Source organism: Delphinus delphis, chromosome 15 (genome assembly GCF_949987515.2).
Source record: "Delphinus delphis chromosome 15, mDelDel1.2, whole genome shotgun sequence".
In the NCBI taxonomy this organism is placed as follows: Eukaryota; Metazoa; Chordata; class Mammalia; order Artiodactyla; family Delphinidae; genus Delphinus; species Delphinus delphis.
Genome location: NC_082697.1, coordinates 51,101,545 through 51,116,324, shown reverse-complemented (window position 1 = coordinate 51,116,324; position 14,780 = coordinate 51,101,545). Strand labels below are relative to the sequence as shown.

General features: G+C 47.4%; 1 protein-coding gene across 2 annotated transcripts in view; it reads right to left on the bottom strand.

Annotated features, from left to right (window-relative positions):
• Nucleotides 1–290: 290 nt before the first annotated feature.
• Nucleotides 291–14,780, bottom strand: part of PDPK1 (3-phosphoinositide dependent protein kinase 1) — a 71,374-nt gene continuing 56,884 nt past the window's right edge. For both annotated transcript variants that reach the window (XM_060031561.1, XM_060031562.1), the window contains exons 12-14: nucleotides 7,604–7,661; nucleotides 6,438–6,590; nucleotides 291–6,012 (exon numbers count right to left, since the gene is read on the bottom strand). In XM_060031561.1, coding sequence (XP_059887544.1) covers nucleotides 5,896–6,012; nucleotides 6,438–6,590; nucleotides 7,604–7,661 — 328 coding nt within the window. In that variant the 3' untranslated portion in view covers nucleotides 291–5,895. The remainder of the gene's footprint in view (nucleotides 6,013–6,437; nucleotides 6,591–7,603; nucleotides 7,662–14,780) is intronic.

The following is a 14,780-nucleotide window of genomic DNA, read 5'->3' as shown; positions in this document are numbered from 1 at the left end:
CTCCGAGCTCCGTCCCGCCCACAGGTCCGCCCTCGTAAAGCGCCCACCCCGACGTCACGCGGGAGGCGGAAGTTCAGGTCCGGAAAAGCGGCCGGCCGTGCCACCTTCCGGCTGAAGCCCCGCGCGGAGTGGTCCCATGACGCCGGTGCGAGCGGGCCGCGCGTCGGACTCTAGAGGGGTTCGCTGGCCTCCGCCGGGCACCTGAGTGCCCGGACGCCAGGTTCCCGGCCCCGAATCCAGGTCACCCGACCCGCGCCCCGGCCAAAGGAAGAGCTACGTCAGCGAGCGTCTACACTCTACATGCTTTTTTATTACAAGACTACCGAGCATACGTGGAAAATTCATCATCCGGTAACTACATCTAAAGCACAAATATTTGAAAAAAAGAATAAACAGATTCATTAAATTATGATATGATTAAATCATCGACCAAATAGAAAATTTATATAATAAAGCCAGAAAAAAAAGTTGTAAAATATAGTTTACAATAATTATTCACATTCAAGGCTGTACATCAATACATACAACGTGGCCCCGAACATGAATTCAATCCAAATAATTCATATATTAGATTTTAAATAACACAGACTGAACTAGAGGCCAACAATAGCCAGCAAATAACCTTATATAAGAATAAAAATACAAAAGTGTATATCCTAATATCATTGCATTATTTGTCTTCATAAGTTTTTTTTTTTAATTTTTGCTTTGCCTGTACATCACAGTTACAGCTACAGACCAGGTAGAGAATATTATACATGTTCTAACTGACTGCCACCAACCTGAAAGACAGCTAACATACTACTGATTCATCCTATTTTGTGTTGTTAAAGAACAGCTACAGCAGCTCTAAATATTGCAAAAATTTGATTGCAATGTCCAAACTTATCATGACAGAGGTTTTTCATCAGCAAAACGACCCTTATTCATAGTCACTCAGCCAGATGGGTTAGACTAGGGTGGATTACACAGCTACAAAACATTTTGCCTTTTGTAAAAAGTTCTCTGTACATAAAGTTTGGTATTTCTTCATATTGAAGAAATGAATTCTGGGGGAAATTCAGGTATACATGTAGGCTTGCCCACCATGCTGTCTGAGCTACAGATAAAACTGCCCTTTGCTGGAACAGCTTCCGCCCCAGACCAGTTCTCCACAGGCAGCCTAATTTACAACCCTGCAATCTTGGGCCAGCAGCCTGCACCCCTCAGAGGCTCTGGGAGTGACTCCTGCCCCGATTTAAGGCACTTGCCATGTAGTCTGCCTAAGAGACAAGGGCCACACCCACTTGAGTTACCATCAGTTCATGTTAGGTTTGGATATGAAAAGAAACAATATGGAAAAACGCATATGGCACCATCTCCAAGAATAGTACCTTCACCATGTTCTCATAGTGGCTGCAGCCTCTGCCTCATTCTGTGGACCAACCTGGGGAGAAGGGGATTTGGGGTGTCAGAGGGAAGGTAGGAAACCTACTTCTGCACAATCTGGCCATAATCTCTGGCATAGCCAAGTGGTACTGAGCATGGCACCTAGAAAAATCTTTCATGCATGTTTCACCTCAGAATTGACAGACCCCAAACTAAAGTGGAGAAATTAAGAATGAAACCAAATTTGGGTGGTCTGTACTTCAAGACAACTAGGCAACCTGCAACACTGTGGGCGAGGGGAGGAGAAATCATTAAATCCTTGTCAGCCAGGACAATCACATTCTACAATGAAAAAGCCTGGCCAGGGTGCTCTACTGAACTGCTAAGACCTTCTGACTAAGTCCCGCAATTTGAAGAACACGGGGGCAAACAAACTTCTGTAAAATCTAGTTGTCTACATGGTTTCTTTTTCAAGTAGAGCCTTTGCTCTTTTACTGATTCCAAATGGCCCAATGTACTTTCTGAGTCTACAAACTTAATTACAACTAATCCACTAAGTATGTGGCAAGGTCAGTTCAACACTTTTTATCTCTGCTGACTGTGCAGATGCAAATTCAGTACCATTGTGGACACAAAGTACAAGACTCTGTAAATATCACCAAGCACTTGAAAGCCATAGCAGCAGGGATGGGAAGGTAACATGCAAGCACAACCAGGTTCTTTCAATAAAATAAGGAAATTGGCTTTTGGAAAAATATGTCACAAATGGCCTGCAGTAATGACAACATTTTAGCATTTAAAAAAAAAAAAAAGAGCAGTCTTATTCAAACATTCTTGGGAACACACAGCTTACCAGAAATTGATTTGTTCAGGATCTGTAGGACACAACTAAGAAAGTTCTGTACTGGAACTCTGAACATCTAAGCATCAGATCAAGACAGAGGAGAAGAGAGACTATACTAGCTTTAAAATGAACAAACTCTTTGACCCCAAAATACCACTTCTAGGAATCTGGGCAGGGTGGGGGCAAGGGAGATCAGAGTCAAAAATCAAAGAATTATAAGGATATTAATCACAGCATTATTTAAATAGTGAAAAACCAGAAACCATCTAAATGTTTTATAGCAATGAAATGGTCAGATAAATTATAAAAATTATTAACCATTAAACTCTACAATCATTAAAAACAAGGTTTTTGAACGACATTAAGATAAATACCAAGTGAAAAAAGCGGGGTGCAAAATGGTGCATGTTGCAATGTTCCCACTTCAGTTACAAAAGCAAACACATGTGTGCGGGTGGGGAGTAGGGGGCAGCAGGCTAGGCACCAAGATGCTCACAGTGGTCCTCCCTGGGCGCTGAGCCTCCAGTTGATTTTTTTCAGAAAACAAATGTTTCTTAACAAAGTACAAAATCACCTGGAACCCCATGCTGGCACCCTGTCCTCGGGGGTCTGTGCCACAGACTGTCTCCTACAATTCCTTCAGGTCTGCACCACAAATACCACAGAGTAGCCCCCAAGGGGGCTGGGGTAGGTGCAGCTCCCATCAGCTCTGGCATGACCCCAAGAGCCATCTTTCCCAAAGCAAGTCTGTAACCAGCCTCCCGAGAGTCAAGGTTCAGGATGGCAGGCATGCAGGGTGCCACTCACAGGGTGGGGCTTCGTGCTCCACATGGGGCTGCCCATTGCCCACTGGCCTGGTCAGGTTCACAGAGGGAAGGAAACCCCATCCAAACCCAGCTTCCTCACGTTCCCAGAGAGAGGCAAGGCACAGCGGGCTGTCTGGGCCAGCAGAGACTTGGCCCTCCTGGCCGTTCTCCCTCCACTCTGTGCCAAGAGAGGCTGCATGGTGTGAGACCATCGCTGCTTGACAGGTGCTGGCTTTGGTGCTTATCCCTGTCTTGTCCCCTCTCAGTAAGACACTCCTGGATCTATTAAACACCAGGGCATTTTCTTTCTCACCTTGGTTAAGACCACATTTATATATATTTCTAGGTATGTCTGCATGTGTACAGAGACTGACACCCACGTCCACGTCTTAGAACATAAGGCACCTGCATGCCAGAACGATGGCTCAAAGGATGAGGTGGATAAAACTAAAGATGACATGAGTAAGCACAGGGTAAGACTGGAATATATAGGGGCCTTAAAAAAACAAAAAGTAAAGAGGACTCTAAGCAGAGAACGGTGACCTACAAAGGGTTCAGCTGTCACTGGCTCAGGTTGGGCAGTCACTTCAGCTCTGCCAGCTTCGAGCTCAACCCTGAACCCCTTATTCTCTGGTTTCGGAGGTTAAGATGGAGCTTGTCGGTTAAGCCCAGGAGGTAGTGGCGCTATCCAGAGGGAAGAATGCAACAGAAGATTTGTCTCTCCCCGAGCAGCCCAGCCGAGTGCTCTTTTAAAAGCCAAATATCAGCTCTGCTTATTTCCCTGCAACCAGACACCCAGGAAAGACGCTGTGCAGAAGCGGGCTCCTCACCCTCCTAACTGCACACACACAGATGAGGACGCTCTGACGAGGGTAAATATAAACACGGGAGTGCGCCTGAAATCAAAGTCCTGAAAGAAAGGGTCAAGAAAGACTCACTTTCTGGAAAGCACGTGAACACAGGCAAGACTTTTCCAAAACGAGGAGGAAAGGGGGCTCAGTCTACGACCACACGCCCAGGGCACCCTCAGACGCCCCCAGGGCAGGCATCCCCTACACCTTGGTATCCTCGACACACACACACACACACCCCCCAAGCAGAAACCCCTGGCAAACCTGGCTCCCACCTCTGCTCCCATCCAACCCCTCTCCCTGTCCAAGCACCGTGGGATTCTCCACATCCGAACCTTTCTCCTAGTTTAAGAGCCACTACTATTATATCACTAAAAAAAGTTTAAGACATCTTTCCTCTACATGTGGACCAGTGGTCACACAGGGTGATGGATGGTTCGTTCGAGATAGGAGATGGGGGTAGGGAAGTAGTCAGGGGACCTTTTCTGTGGGAGGTTCTGTTGGTACCTTTGTGAAAGTCTAAAGGAAATGGCAAATTCATCCCTCCCCTGGGGACAGAGCCATTCATGTCTGTGAGCGGCAGCCTGCGGGCCCCAGTGTCTGCTCCTCTCCCACCTGGGACTGAGGACTGCCCCCCAGGGACACCCTGGGCAGGGAGAGGAATGGCTGAGCCCTGCCTGGCTGACAGGCGTTCTCTGTTCAGGGGGCAGCAGCAAAGACAATCAACGGACCGGTAAGCCCTGGACCATCCTAAGTGCACAGCAGTGCGCAGCCTCTAAAGAGCTAAAGGAAATAAGCCTGAAACTGGAGGAGAGCAGGCTGGGGCTTGGGTTCAAGTGTGGTGTTCCTGCCCCTCATGCAAGGTGAGTGACACTTTTTTCCAGGCAAAGTCCACTTGATGGGGACCAGATGACCGGGCAACATGAGAAGGCTTTTTGATTTTCATTGTGCATATGTAAAAACACTCTGAGTTAGACTATGAGAACGTTCAACTTTAGCAGGAAAAGTGTGCATGTGGCAGCTGGGAGCCTGCCCTCCTCCATGAGGCCTGGGTGTGATGGAGGACCATCCGGTGTGCCAACTCCAGGCACCTCTCAGCCCTGACTTAACCCTCCACCTTTCAAACAAAACTCTCAAGAGGGGCCACCAGCTCTCACTCCTCCACAGGGAGGCCTCCAGGCCCATCCGTTGCACTGCCCTGGCCTCACACGGGGAGGGGAGGCCACTGAGCCCCATCTCCTGGTGCACCTGGTGTTCCTCCCGGGCAGGTACTCAGTTCCCCGCCTCAGAGGGCAACGCTGCTCCGAGGGATGACACATCAGAATGCTTGGCTGGCACCTTCTAACACAGCAGCGACTCCATGTTTCACCGGGAAGACCTGTTCTACTTCTCAGTGCCCGAAGCCTGCCCGGCCAACACAACTCACAGACAGCAAGGACCGCAGAAATCTCACAGCCAGGGCTACTTGAGGAGGCAAGCACGGGCCGTGGAGACCAGGCCATACACTAGGGACGCGAAGAAAGGAGCACACAGACAAAAGCCAAGAACCCGCCTGCCCCACAGAGCTCAGGGGCCACCCCAAGAGAGCTATGCCCGGCTCCCTGGTGAAAAGTTAGTTCCATGATGATCCGGGGGCAGAGAGAGCCCAGAGACATGCCTGGGTGGTCCCCTTGGCCACAGTAGGACCGGCAGGTGACAGGGCACATGGTAGAGAGCTGGTGCCGCGAGTCTGTCTACAAGTCCGGGCAGGAACCAGGCGGATGTGCACGATGCTGGTTCCCGTGGCGAGCAGAGTGCGAGAAGCTCCACATGGCACAGAGAGCAAGCAAAGCGACCCTGAATTCCTTTTCGTTACTGGTTTTGTTCTTTGTGTGGTTGGGTATTTTTCTTTTCTTTTAAATAAAAAAGCTGCAAGGTTCCGCCGTCTGCGTCCCCCTTGAGATGGCTGGCAGGTGGTCTGGAAGTGTCCAGGTGGTGGTGAGCCGTGCTGGGCACACGTCCTGCAGCGGGTGCAGGGCCGCGGGCGTCACTGCACGGCGGCGTCCGGGTGGCTCTGGTATCTGTGCCTCCACACCTCCTGGATCTTTTTGCACCATTTGTGAGCATTCCCGCTCGGGTCCATCAGGTAATACGTCCTATTCGGCTGCAGAGACAGAAACGTTTAACATTCTCCAGGGAGTCCCACTAAGACCAGCACCTCCACCCATCAGCGAGCAACTGTAAAAAGAAATCGCCGTCCACTGCAGCCACCGCAAGTCCCTTCTGGAAGCACATGAACATGTGAATTTTTTCCTTCCACATATGTGCAGAAATTAAACATACAGGTGATGACCTATAGCTCCCTGAGGTCACCCCCAAACTGAAAACAAGCACAGGTATCTCCCAGCCCAACTGTGAACTGAGCCATGAACATTGGGGTCCCTGGAAGGTGGGAAAGGGGGAGACCACTGCCCCCCCAACTCCAGATGCCTCCTTGGGCCACAGCATTTGGATGCTCTGAATGGAGGCACAAATTCACAAAGGCCTCTTAAGTGCCCTGCAAGGGAGAACCCGTGGGGACAAACTCACCGTGTGGACAAAGAAGGTTTTAAAATTCTTAGCCTCTGGCCGGAGTTCTTGTGACCATGGAATTTCACCTTTCAAGACTTTGTTGACAGGATCCACATAATATAAGTGTGGCCCTTCTGTGAGCAGTAACTGTCGTCGCCGTGCAAATAAACCCTGATGCAAATTAAGAAGAAAAAGAAAGAAAGAAGACACTGCTAGTTAAGGCTCAGAAGTGGATGCTGACAGCACTTACTGCTGCCTTGGAGGCTGGACTGTCAGAGTAGCTCCAGGCACAGGGACCACTGCCAGCCACCTGCCCACTCGCCTGGGACAGAGGGGCGTGCACACCACCTCCTCACCTGGACCCAGCCCCTCAGGTCAGAGAGAAGCGGGCAGCACTCACTGCCCGGCCTGTCTCCCTCTGTGAGCTGGATCCCGACGGCCCTGTGCTGGGCGTCATGTGGGGGAGCGGTCACACAGGCAGCGCACCCGAGGCCAGCACACCGGCACACGGCCCTGTTGCTGAGTCGGCCAAGAGGGGCCTGCCCTTGGCAGTCAGGACCCTGCCGCTTCTCCTGCCCTCTGCTCCGTGCCGAGGCACAGTGTCCTGTCTGCTGGCGGTCCCACCACAAGCCATCTTCACAGAGGTTCTCATGGCAGAGATGCCCCAGGGTATGGGAGGCTGAGTGCAGCCAGCATTGCAGGCTGGGAGCCCTAACTGAGAAGGGCCCACAGCAGCAGAGAGAGAACATTTGTGGAGTCTGATATTTTGGACATGTTAATCCATTTAATTAATCCATAAGACATAATAAATAAGATTTTCAAAAACAATTCTAATGAAGTAATAAATGACTTGCTGGGATTCAAACAGAACCTCTTCAACCAGACAGAAACCTTGACCTCAGTGAACCCAGCCTCAGGCACAAATCGGAACCCTGGCTCCCCAGTCAGAAACGAGAATCTGCATTTCTGTCTGCCACGGCCTCTGCGTGCTTTCAAGTGCCTCCCCCGAATGGCTGAAATCTTCCTCAGCTATGAAATCTAGAGATGATCTCTTAAAGGGAACCAAGACAAAGGTGCTATGGGCAATGAGTTATACAGGAGCCCGAGGAGCAAGGCCTGATCCTGAGTGAGAACTGGGAGGAAGATACAGACGCACAGCAAGGAGCCATAGTAATCTAACTTACCTTGCGCTTGTCTACTGGACCCATTTTTAGTATTAAATTATTTTCTACAAACTGGTGCCTATAAAAAGAAGAAAACATGAATGAGACACCCATATCAGAGTCAGAGACAGAAATTCTCCAAACTCCTCCCTTCAAAACAAACTCCCCGATGGCATTGTGAACTTTGCTTCAGTAACGTGAGAAAACCCAAATGTACCTTAGCATGCAAGCCCTACTGCTTTACAGAATTTGCAATCTGTATGTGGACCAGGGTCCACAGATCCTAGAAATATCACCTACCCTCACCTCTCCTCAGCAGTGTTTGCACAGCAGGGGAAAGGCAGAGGGGAGGTGGTGGGAACACAAGTCTTCATTACTTTAAGCAAGGCTGGGGTGAGACGCAGAACCCCACCAGAGCGGGGAGGCCGCTGCGAGGAAAGCTCAGGATGCAGACTGTTGTTCTCAAGTCACCTCCTCAAGCTGGGACCCCAACTCAGCACTCAGAAACCACTGCACTGTTTAGAATCACAAATCCCTAAAAGAGCCAAGTGGGAAACTTGGTTTAAGAACATCTTATCTGGGGACTTCCCTGGAGGTTCACTGGTTAAGACTTCACCTTCCAATGCAGGGGGTGCGGGTTCGACCCCTGGTGGGGGAGCTAAGATCCCACATACCTCAAGGCCAAAACACCAAAACATAAAACAGAAGCAATACTGTAACAAATTCAATAAAAGACTTTAAAAATGGTCCACATCAAAAATAAAGAGAACATCTTATCTGGTATTTCTACCATAGTAATAAAGCACTTGTATACAAAGACGGCAGGAATTTAGAAGGAAAAGCTTCAAATACAGGTTTTGACTTAATATATGTTGTTACCAAGTATAGTCCACTTTGATTCGTAGGAGTTTAATTTCTGCAGGTTCTCTCTTTTGGTTAAAGCTAACAGTTACTGCTTTACGTTCTGTCTGATTTTACTGAAATTCCTAAGGTTCTACTGTAGAAACAGTAAAAGGCATATGACAATTGTCTCCTCAAACAGTGACAATTTTACCATGTGAGTATCTGAGCACATCCACCTGCTTCCCCTGGCTCCTCTTGGGACGTCCTCCCACCGAGCTTAACTGGCCCCCAGGTCTGCCCAGCCTAACCCACCAGACCAAGGCCCACTCCCCAGAGCCCACTGGGCTTCTCCACCAAGGCCCCATCACGGAGGACCCAGGCCCAGGTAAACTGACACAGCATCATATGGATTTTGAAAACAACTAAGAAAAATGTCAATAACAACAAAAAAAGTGTTATGACCTTTTTGAGGAAAAGTGCGATGCTTCCTCTCAGACGTATTTAAAAACCAAACAAACAAAAACAAGACTTGAAACAAAGAAAAAAATCAAGGAGATTTTATGAGAAGGAGATGTAATGAGGGTCACTGCAGCACAAGAAATACAGGGCCAAAGGGAAAGCCCCTTAACCAGCAGGCCCTACTATGTCAGAATGTTTGCGTAGTAAAGAACCACAAATTGATAATAAGCGGAAGACTTTAATTAAATTATCGGCGGGGCGGGTGGGGCGGGCCAGGCAAGTGCCGTCTAATCCCAGGCCAGTTAAGGACCACACCACCAAGGCCTCCAGTTAGCTGGGCTGCTGGGGCTGGATCGCCAGGGCAGCCTGACAGGCAAGGACAGAAGAAGCCTCAGGGAGCCTTTGCAGCCTCAGCTGGGTTAACATGAAGGACGGTTTAAAACAGTATATTAAACAAGAGAACGAAAAAGAGAAGGGGCCAGTCACCTACGCTGAAAAAACAAGTCACCAAATACAGAGTAACAGACATGACTACACGGGAACAAACGGAATCTCTAACTACAAAAATAACCAAAATTCACATGAGAAAAGGCTGGAGAAGATTTTCAGCAAATGTTACCTATAAAGAGTAAACATTTGTACTCTAGAGAGCATACATAAAGCAACATAAAAGGCTTAAAACCTTGAAAGAAAACTGAGAAAGGACACAAACTGGAAATTCCCAAAAGGGAATTAAGTGACCACAAATTCTCAATGGCTCTAAACAAAGAAAGGAAATTGAGCCCCACTTTTCAGGCGTTCTACTGGGGTGCACTGGGGTGAGGTGAACGCAGGCGGGGGCTGTGGAGTAGCATTCTCACCAGCACCACCACCACCGGCCCTGAAATGAGGAGGACTCGCTGAATACTGCAGTAATCCGGCTCCCAGGAATTTATTCTAAGGAGGAAAAGAAAAACAAAAAGGAGCACAAATGTTCACAGCAGTACTAGTCACATGAGTGAACCTGAAGCCTGGGAAGCAGGCGAGCCCCTTCCCAGCCCTGCAGAGGGAGGGGCCCAGCTATCTCCTAACACAAGGCCAAAGCCTGCACCACACTCTCCCAGCTTCTCCCAAGAGACAGGAGAACCACGAGTGGCCCAGAGCGGGAGAGGCCAAAGCAGGGCTCCGACTGCACCCCGTGGCTGTGGTGAAACGAGCCCAGGAAGCAGGACGCAGAGTGGGTAGTCGGAGCAGCCCAAGGCTCCACTGTTAGCGTAAACACCCCGGTCCATTCATTTAGTTAACTAACCAAGCAGCTTACAACAGGCTACCGGTTATTGATCTACTTTGAAAAGCTTAAGGACTTAAAGGAATCAATTTGATCTTTTACTTCAGAAAGTCAATTCCCACCCTCCTGAAGAAAGCTCCCCCAGGCCCCCGCCCCGCACTGGCACCTTCTTCTCTCTGGCAGGTGGTAGATGCCGTCTGCAGATTAAGCGCCGAAACCAGACCTAAGTCAGAGACACGCCTGATTCTCAGCATGTAGGTAGCATGTAGTTAGCATGTAGTTAGTGTGTAGACAGGGCTTTAACACAGCCTCGCTTTCTCACACAGCCTCTGGCTCCCATCATTCAGGCGACAGTTGTCATTGCCTCTGTACAGATGTCAACGTGGGGGCTGAGAGTCTCACAACTTTCCCACCATCATTTCACAAGGGGTAACAGTGTAAAACCCCCTACTTTTTTTGATTCCAAAGCCAGTTCTCTCCTCCTCACCCTCTCCCATCCCACCCAAACCCTGAGAAGACCAACCTCAAGGATATAAACCTGAGGCCACCAGCAACTTTGGGCCATTTCAGGAGAGCCGAGTGAGTCTGCCAGGGCCTGACGGGCTCTACAACCACCTCGGGCAGGCTATCCACGCTGGGCTTCTAGGCAGGTAAGGGAGGACCACATGAGCACGGCCAGTTTGCTCTAAAATGCCATCTCTCAACCCTTCAGGTCTCAGGACCCCTTTATACTCTAACTTTATGGAAGACCCCAAAGAGCTCTCCTTCATTTGGGTTAGATGCATCGACACTTATGTATAAGAAATTAAAACAGACATGTTCAAATATTTAATTCATTAAAAAGCAAAATAAATCCATTCCACATTAACATAAATGATTTTTTAAAAATAATTTCTTTCGAAAATGAAGGTAATTCATGAGAAACATGACACTGCTGTCTTTGCAAATCTCTTTAACATCTGGCTTCACAGAAGAGAGCTGGATTTTCACATCTGCCTCTGCCTTCACTCTACTGTGATATGCTGTCCAGGCTGAAGTACATGAAGAAATCATAAGAGTATTTTAATAGCCTTTTCAGATATTTGTGGGCATTCTTCTTTGATACTACACCAAAACTCCAGAAGTGTAGTTTCTTAAACGTTAGCTGCCATGTGGAATCTGAATCCCCAAGAATGAATTTTTCATACTTTTGACATTAGAATCCACCAACCTACCTTGCACTTTGAATAGATCTTCTGCCCTTATATGATTTTACAGCACCAAACATTGGTCATCTGGAAATAGTGGTTCGTTGAGTTATGGAGATCTTCCAAATGTTGACAAATTTCATTCTACGATATCAACAAATCAATTCATAAATATTGCTACCTTTCTCCCCAAAAAAGTCTTTAAATATTGGGAAGATGTTAAGCTCACAGTGATGAATAAAGTTTCGCACAATTCTAATTTTCACTTGAAGGTTTTGATTTTATCATTGGTAACAAACACCAGCAGTTGTTTTCCTTGAAGTGACAGGCTCATTCCAGTCATTTTCCAGAAAAATGCTGGTCAAATAGCCAAGTCTGAACAACCAGTTTGTCAGTCAAACCTTCCAGTGAAAATGGTCTTCCACGAAAAGAGCAGCTCCTTCAGCTCCCAGCACAAACCACCACACACCGCTTTTCTTGAGGTAGCCGTCACCCTGTAGGTGCAGCAGAAGTGCTTTATGCGTACTTCCCTTTTCGTTCTACAGCACATTAATTAAATCAATCATCTTCAATGACCACTCCTAAGGGAGGCTGGCTTGTTGTCTTTTCCTCTGCCCCTGTGATCGTGTGGCTGTGAAGAGCCGGATCTTTTCGCACCTCCTGGTGCCATGGCCGGGATTCATGACCTGGCACTGACAGTTTTACCCACCATTGCTCCCGCACCATCACTGTACATGTCAACATGTTTGTTCCAGAACAAATTGTGAGATTCAAAAGAGGTGCTCAACACGGACTGTCTCAGCACAACGTGTGCTTTCTGCCAAGCACTTAGGTAAAAGAACCATCTTTCTTTGATGGTAAGTTGGGGTGAACACCGGACAAATACAAGTAAAGCAGTGAGTCTAGTCCCATGTGTAGATTCATCCACTTGGAAGGCAAAAAAACAATTTGGAGGTAGAGATACCAACTCACTCCCTGTGTCCTCCGCAGCCACATCTTTAATCCAGAGAGTCGCTGTATCGTATCGTGGACCACCGTTGTGGCCGGGATTCCTCTCAGTGGCTCTCATCTGCATCAATAGCATTCACTCAGCAGGGTCAATGGCCCGAGGCTCTTCAGCCTCCCAGCGCTTGTGTGACTCCTCCCGCTGCCCCACTTAACTCCTCGGGTAAGGCGCTGCAGAGGCTTTCTGATGTTTGGCTCTGAAAGAGCTCATCACGGGTACACTTACAATATTCAATTCCTGTATTTTAAAATTCTGAATGACTGGTCTCTAAATGATGCTGCAACTTAACTGGCACCAAAATAATATGCAAAGACATTCTGTTCATAGACACAACACAACAAGGTATTCACATCTATAAAGCCAGGGAAAGACAGCCTTTTGTCCTATTTCTGTTTCATATTTACAGTTTTGCCTAGTTTCTCTGGAGTGGATTCCTTCCTTCCATGAGTCAGAGAACCCAGTGTCTTCTTTTTGCATCTTTAGACTGAGGTGATGCTACTGTGGGTGGGAAAGCAAGTCTTCTCCCTTTTTAAGTCAATGATCTATACTCAAATATGAAAAACATATAAATGTTCTTTTGTTTTAGAATATATCATTAAAATCTAAAATAAGTTTCAGATAGAAATTATTAAAGTTTTTGAGAAATTTTAAAATAATATTGCCAAACAACTCAAAGTATACTTACTTCTTCACTGTGTTTCCATGTGGACACAGGAAAAATTTCAGGATTGCAAAGCAGTAAATTACTCGATGATAGGAAGTTACAATAATTATAGGAGGTATAGCTGAAAATAGCTAGTAAGAGCCCAGCAGAAATACTGAGAACTTATTAATGTCTAAAAGTGCACATATTTATACCATAAACCTACTTCTTTAGAAGATTCAAAAGACAGAAAACACAAATTCCATTAGCTGTCAAAGCAATGTCATCCTACAGTGTGTAGCTTCTGAAAAACTCCACTGTACATTTATAGAAAATAAAAGTAGAAAAGCAGACACCATCTTAGTATTATTACAGAATGATTATTATGGTCCATGGGCCAGACATTGAGAATCACCGTTCTAAAGAATGTGCCTGAGGGATCTCCACTGACCAAATGAGAAATGCCTTAAGCTTTCCACAGCCAGCTTCCAAATGGGATTGAATTGGGAGGAAAGGGAAGAGAGCGCAGAAAAAAAAGAAAGAGTGGGTGAGAGGTTGCAGGGCCTGACCGGCCACCAGTTGCTCTGCCCTGCCCGGAACTTAGGCTGAAGGGCCCGGGCTGCCCAGGGCCTCTGAAAACACCCCGGGCGAGGCACATGGGCCTTCTGAATAGCCACCCCCATGCCGGCAACAGTGCTTCTCGGCCGTGCTCTGCACCCGGCCAAGCCTGTGGGGAGGACACAGCAGGCCCTTCTCAGGGATCACAACCTGGTGCATGGACCTGCTCAGAGCAGGGCGCCCAGAAGGAGCCCTTCCCTCCTGCTCAGTACACATTAGGGCTCCTCGGAACACCACTGCAGGAAACGTAAGCCCCCAAGAACTGGAGATTGTTTCAGCTGGCCAAGAGATACACTCACTTTTCAAGAGATGAGATCTTTTTTTTTTTTTTTTTTGATGTGGACCATTTTTAAAGTCTTTATTGAATGTGTTACAGTATTGCTTCTATTTTATGTTTTCGTTTTTTGGCCACGAGGCATGTGGGATCTTAGCTCCCCGACCAGGGATCGAACCCACACACCCTGCATTGAAAGGCGAAGTCTTAACCATGGGACCATCAGGTAAGTCCCTAGAGACAATCACTTCTAATTGTACAAAATCCTAGCCTCATCCACCTGCCACTTTTCCTCTGCGTCCCCCACTCCCATTCCTCCACACAACAGCGCCCATGTCCAGGTGGTCTCTCTTCCTCTAAGCCTCCTTCCCCACCCCCACCCAGGCTCCTCTCTGCCTGTGCAAAAGGTGAAACCATAAAAATGCTTGAAGAAAATGTCTAGGTGGAGAAGCTCTTCTCAACAGGACCAAGATGGAAAGCAGAAAATAAACACACAAACAGGTTCAACTTTGTAAGAATCTGCAACTCTCCCCACCAAAAAATGCACAAATAGAATGAAGAGATAAACTGAAAAAAAAAAATGTTTGCAAAATAAACGGAGAAATAGTCTTCATATCTATGGCTCTGAAAAGTCAATTTTAGAAAGATGCAAAACATACAAGAAAAAAAGAGTCAAAGGATACAAATGAACCTCAAAAAATAAATACAAATGGCCAATAAACATGGAAGATGTTTGCCTCGATAAGAACACAAACGCCAATCACATGGGTCCATTTCTAGAGCATCTGAACGCTCCAGGGCAGGAAAGGCTGTTGGGCAGCGGTTATTTAAATCATGGTGAATCCAGGTCCCAAAACGGTTGCTGGCATGCCTGGCCCACCAAGTCCCAAAGGCCAGAGCC